At 34.4% G+C, this 5,749-nt stretch overlaps 1 protein-coding gene across 3 annotated transcripts; it reads right to left on the bottom strand.

Moving 5' to 3' along the window:
- Window positions 1-1,229: 1,229 nt before the first annotated feature.
- LOC140969297 (uncharacterized WD repeat-containing protein C2A9.03-like) lies at window positions 1,230-5,725 on the bottom strand. 3 transcript variants are annotated; one of them, XM_073430612.1, is made up of 8 exons: window positions 4,886-5,725; window positions 4,060-4,108; window positions 2,773-2,907; window positions 2,581-2,685; window positions 2,389-2,480; window positions 2,195-2,300; window positions 2,029-2,115; window positions 1,230-1,946 (listed from the first exon to the last, which is right to left on the bottom strand). In XM_073430612.1, exons 2-8 carry the CDS (start codon window positions 4,060-4,062, stop codon window positions 1,533-1,535), a joined length of 942 nt encoding a protein of 313 aa, XP_073286713.1. In that variant the 5' UTR covers window positions 4,063-4,108; window positions 4,886-5,725; the 3' UTR covers window positions 1,230-1,532. The 3 variants fall into 3 exon arrangements, with proteins under 3 accessions (XP_073286713.1, XP_073286714.1, XP_073286715.1); XM_073430613.1 differs by having other exon boundaries at window positions 4,060-4,111; XM_073430614.1 differs by lacking the exon at window positions 4,060-4,108 and having other exon boundaries at window positions 4,886-5,724.
- Between the last annotated feature and the right edge of the window lie 24 nt (window positions 5,726-5,749).

The raw sequence follows: 5,749 nt of genomic DNA on the forward strand, positions 1-5,749 counted from the left end.
GTAGAAGCATGAAAATATTTACAAAGAAGACAAGTACCTTCTATGCGGATGTGATGCAATGCTAAATTGACCGGTGTAAGCAGTAAATCATGAGAGGCACGCCACAGAAAAATGCGGATTTTGGGCTGGATACGTAGCTTCCATAGTAAGTTCCACCAAGATTGATTTGGATGTGAAGATTGAAAAGGATGAGGAGCAAAGCTGCTTCTTTCCCTATGATAACCATATTTAACAGTGTATTTACCACTTTTGTTGCAAACCCAAAATCTGGTATCCACACTACCATTTCTGTTTAAAGGAACATTAACTATCCGATTGTAAAAAAAAACATTACGATATTTCGAGATTTCGATATGATTTAAATATATACCTTTTCATATTGAAAAATACTTTATAGTTTTTTTTTAAAAAAATTAACTTTATTGTTTTAAAATATTATGTATTTTTTAATTTATACATATATTATTTTGATATTTCTATATAAGCCTAAAATTTTTTAATTCAATACTGTTATCGTATCGAAAATTTCGATAAATTATATATATATTTCTGTAAAATAACTTCGATATACTAAAAAATCGATATTTTTTCTTATCCTATGTATATCAATAAGTGGACTTAAAATAATATGCATTTTTGAGTCGATGAATTGTAAGCAGTTGTATATATTTTCTCTTAAGTTGTCATTATCAAATGTGTTGGCATACATTGCCGTAGACACATACGTCTACATATAGAACAAATACTTAATTTTCTTTTGCCTTTTAAAATGTTAATTAATTTTCCAAAAAAAAAAAATTCAAGCGAATAAAAGGATTTCGACTGAAATACTCTTTTATTTTAACTAATTCCCTTGTTTGATTTCATTACATTTCTCATTATCTATTTTGCAGCGTAGGCAGGTCTTCTAAGCAGTCAAGCCATTTATACTGGAGAGAAGCAAACTAAAAAAATTTAAAATTTATTGGGCATTAACTTGAAAATAATTCTTGAAAAATTAAAATGGAAAATTATTTTAAAAATGTAGAACTTTCTCATAATTTTGTAATTTTCAGTAGCAGTTCAAGAGTCTTTTTATTTGATGTATTGACTTGCTTGTCGTGATATCGCATTTCAAACTAGACTCCTACACGACATCACATGTATGGGACCTATAAATTGAGAAATTTAGGGATGTTTCGAGTCAATATTAGTTGGCTTAATCCTATAAGAAACTTAACCACAACAAATACCAGGAATTTTGGTTGATTCACAGTTGAGAGATTAACAACACAGTTGGTTATATTGACTTACATTGCAACCATTGATCGAGACTACAATACTTTGCCCCCTTTTCTGAGTACAAAAATCACTCAGTAAAAACAGCTTTAACATTACACACACTCCTAAAAAACAGGCGACTCACCGACTCCCAAAAAGCATATATGTAAAAATAAAAAAAACAAATATGCGTCGACCTTCAAAGTTCAAAATATAAAAACTAGAGAAACAATATAAACAAATAAAGTGCACCTAATATTTCAACTATTAAACTAAAACATGCAGTCTGAGTAAGGGTCGTAATGTCTTCTATTGAACTCCAATAAGCTGCCATACGTCCTATCGGAAACTCCCACAAACAAAGCTTCAGTGTCAGGACTGAAGGAAATTCCAGCTATTTCTCCAAACAGATCGATCTCTTGACCCCTAGAGTAGTCGGAATTAGTGTCAAAAATGTGAACAAAGTCCGCTGGTTCAGCCATGGCCATGAAACGGCCGTCAGCCGTAAAACGGATGGTTCTGATTGCACCCATTCTTCCTTTAAGTATGGCAAATGACTCTGACAGGTTCCTTATGTCCCATAATCGGCATGTAGTGTCCTGGTTTCCAGTAGCCAGGACATGGCCGTTTGGATGCCAAGCTGATGCAAACGAATAATCAAGGTGACCCTTTAGATTGCTAACAACCTGCATCATGAATATTGTCAGAACTCAACTGAATTATAGACCTCAAGCCAATGTGAACGGCGAGAGTCACAGTAAGACTGACCTTGCCCGACTGTGCATCGGCAATCAGACATTCTGCACTGTCACCAAGCACTGCAAGCAATCTTCCATCAGGACTGACAGACGTGTTCTGCAATTAATGGATAAAAATTTCTCCAATTAGTTGCTTGCAAGGCGAAGTTAAATTTTCTCGATATGTTTTCACTTACATTTACAGACCACGGAAAGGTAAAACGATTTAGGCATAAAAAGTTTGACGCGTCCAAAACCCTGACTTGAGCATCATTGTTTGCTGTCACAACTCTCGTTGAACCACTGTCAAAAAACATATTACCAAATACCATCAAAGATGCTGCCTCAAACAACAGAAAAGGTAGAAGTTGCTATCAAACGCATTGTTTACCTAGGATTGTGATAAATGTCCACTGCGTTGGTAATGGCATTCTCGTCGGTTGATATTTTTGTGGCGAATGCAACTCCAGGTTGATCTAGATGCTGCAAATAAAATATAACTAGTGTAAGCTTTTGTAACTATTTGATTACAATGGCAATCAATTTATTCAATTTCTCGCATCAAGGTAGAAAGAGATCCTACCTTGCAGATAAGCTCTCCTTGAAAACCACCAGCCACCATTAGATTGTCCTTAACAGTCATGGTGCTTATCTGAACCCTCGTCACAGTTTGACCATCAGGATGTTTCTGCATGCAGGCTAATACATTCAACACTCTGGAATCTCATTACATTCCTAACATATAGGACAAAATAGCTGGAATGAGAGAACTCACCAAGGCTGGCACGATAGGTTTAGCCGCATTAAGGACCTCTTCACCTCTCCTAAGCAGAGGAGACCAGTGCATTACAGAATAGTTTTGCATAAGATACACATCATGTTTTGAAGTTGCCCACAAAAGATTCCTCAACTGAAATGCATGAACATCCAGTTAAAAGGTGCATAAACTTTATCATAAGCATATATCATACAGAGAACTGACTAAAATCAAGTCAAAGACACTGTGACAAGGAAACAGAAATAAAAAATGTGGTCAGAAATGAAATGAGTAAACACAACATTCCAGTTCTGACAAATCTAAACGATGATACATTAACTAATAGTTTAATGAAAGAAATAAGATGGATGAAACCCGATTGAAGGACTCAAAAACAACGATACAAAGACACAAACCATTTCCCAGCACAATAATCTTTTCATTGACTTCCAATAATAGAAGATTACGAAATGAAGGAACGCAAAACTAAAAACTAATAAGAAAACCTATGGGCCTATATTAAGTACAAAAACTCAAAACTTAAGCTGTTTCATAGTCAAATCACTTCACCCTATGAAACCATGGTTGCTGCTTTCATTTAACAAGAAAACAACAGAAATGAACCTAGTCATTGTAATGCAGTTGGATGACTTTAGATGACAACACACACAAAAAAATTAAAAAAAAGATGATTGACTTATGATCAAACTTAAGATTCAACCCATTATCAGAATCACAATTTAGCAACAACAAGAAGGTACAAAGCCGAGCAACACAAAGAGGTGAAGAACTAAATAGGCAAATAAAAATGACACAATCGACAATAATAATCGCTGATGGGAAAGCAAAAATAAAAGACATGTATGCACCTAAGCCAATTGAAGACTTAAAATAAGGTTAGTTTTGCTCTGCACAGTGACTGCAAACCCCTCCCAACATTGCTATTATAGTCAAGGAGAACAAAAAGAGAGAAAAATCACGATATGTTTGGTATTGAAAACATACTGGATGAATAAAAGAATCTGAACGATTGACATCTGAATTGATGAGTTCAAACACTTTTACAAATTAGGGTACTCCATGATAAATTAAACAAATTATCCAACCCTCAAATCAGATTCAACCATCCGAAGAGAAAAACAAGGCTACGCCAAACTAAGAATCAATCAACATAAAAATGTGTTTTGAGTGTTGTGCATGCATACCAAACCATAAACTTGCGTAAAGCACAAAAGGATCATAATCCTAAAAACTAACAAACACAAATACCAAGTCTTCTCTTAATGATCAAATTTCCTATCATACCATATGCAAAAGAATCCATATCTTGCTGGTGCTCAGACAAGACTGCAATCTGCTGAAATAAATATAAAAAAGCAATTCGATGCCACAGGTTAAACTACAAGGAATAAGAATATAACAAATGTATTGCAAGACAAATTATGTCCTATATTCTAGTTTTACACGTCACATGGAAACAGAAATTTGTAAATGCTGGTCCTTCAAAGTAACACAAACCAGTCTATCAAATAATCTCCAGCATATTAACAAGAAAAGATGAGGTCAACTAGATGTCAACTTAGTGAAAATAAATTCAATGAAAAACTACACGTTTCTGAATGCAAAACCAAATATCATACAACAAGGCTGCATGGTGCCGTAAAAATAAGGTAAATACAAAAACAAAGTAAACAAAAACAAAGTAAAACCAACCGGTATGTATAGAGACGAAAGGTGTGTTAGCTCCCGTATCTATCTCTGAGCCAAAACACACATTCATACACAGCACTCATTTCTATCTAGGTTTCACCTTAAACACCTTCACTCAGTGTCAGGTTTAAATCATAATTTAAAACAATACATATAGTCTATAGAGTAGCAATTGTGGTCTCAAAAATTAGTCAGAACATGCGCCAGACATACTTAACCCCAGTCATGTTCTGAAGATGTGGATCTTGTGCTGTGGCACGCTATTGAATTAAAACGAGCATTTCATAAAGGCAGACCGATGTTCTGTATAGCTACCATTTTATATATTGGTAAAGCCATGTTATTCACCATATGCATAGATTGCCATTGGTTTATAAAATCCTGTGGTTAGATAGGTGGCAGCAAACATTCAACATTGTACCTTCCAAGAATCTTCTAAAATAGGTATTATTCAAGCAACTCTTGGCAAGTGTTAATCATCTGCACAAAAAGGATTCGGTGAATTCAAGCCCAGCTGAATGCTACCAGAACTGGGCAGAAACAAAATCGCCAACCAAATTAAAATTATCCCATTGAAGAGCTACTATATCGGGAGGGGAAAGATCAATGCTGTTACAATTTTTGTGACCCCCTCAAAAGTAGATAAAGAGAATAATCTGAAAAATTCCTATACTCTTTGTAGAGCAACAACAAGACTGGAAAAAGCCCCTACGTTCATCAGCACCATATATAAAAAATATAACCAGTCATCTTTGCTTTAGAAATCCAACGATATTGGTCAGAAACAAGGATAGTAGCAAATATAAAGGTCTTTACCATGGAATATCAAGTAAGCGAAAAAAATCCAATGGACTATGAATAAAAACAGCATTCATAAAGTCCATACCTTCAAAAATCTTTACGTGCTCAGATAGAGATGCAGGGAAGTAATTAACCTATCAAAATCAGTCTATGCTCTGAAAAACTAAATTCCTTGTATCATAAGGGAAAAAAACAGAAATAAGAGATTGAAGAATCAAACTGAGAAACAAACCACCCTATTGGTGACTCTACTTTAGTCAAGGTCTCAAAAGCCAGTCAAACAGAGCTCGAAAATGTTTAGATTACGTAGAAGTACGCAATGCAAAAATTATGATGCGGGTCAGGGATGTGATTAGTTTTTAAATAACTGTTTTATTTGGCATCACAAACAGATCAATGTAAATTGACTATTCAAAAAATCAATTTGAGCAGCATATATACGTTCTTTGAAGAAAGTTAAAAAAAAAAAAAAAAAAAAAACAAA

The sequence above is a fragment of the Primulina huaijiensis genome, unplaced genomic scaffold, assembly GCF_012295235.1.
Source record: "Primulina huaijiensis isolate GDHJ02 unplaced genomic scaffold, ASM1229523v2 scaffold40387, whole genome shotgun sequence".
NCBI lineage: Eukaryota > Viridiplantae > Streptophyta > Magnoliopsida > Lamiales > Gesneriaceae > Primulina > Primulina huaijiensis.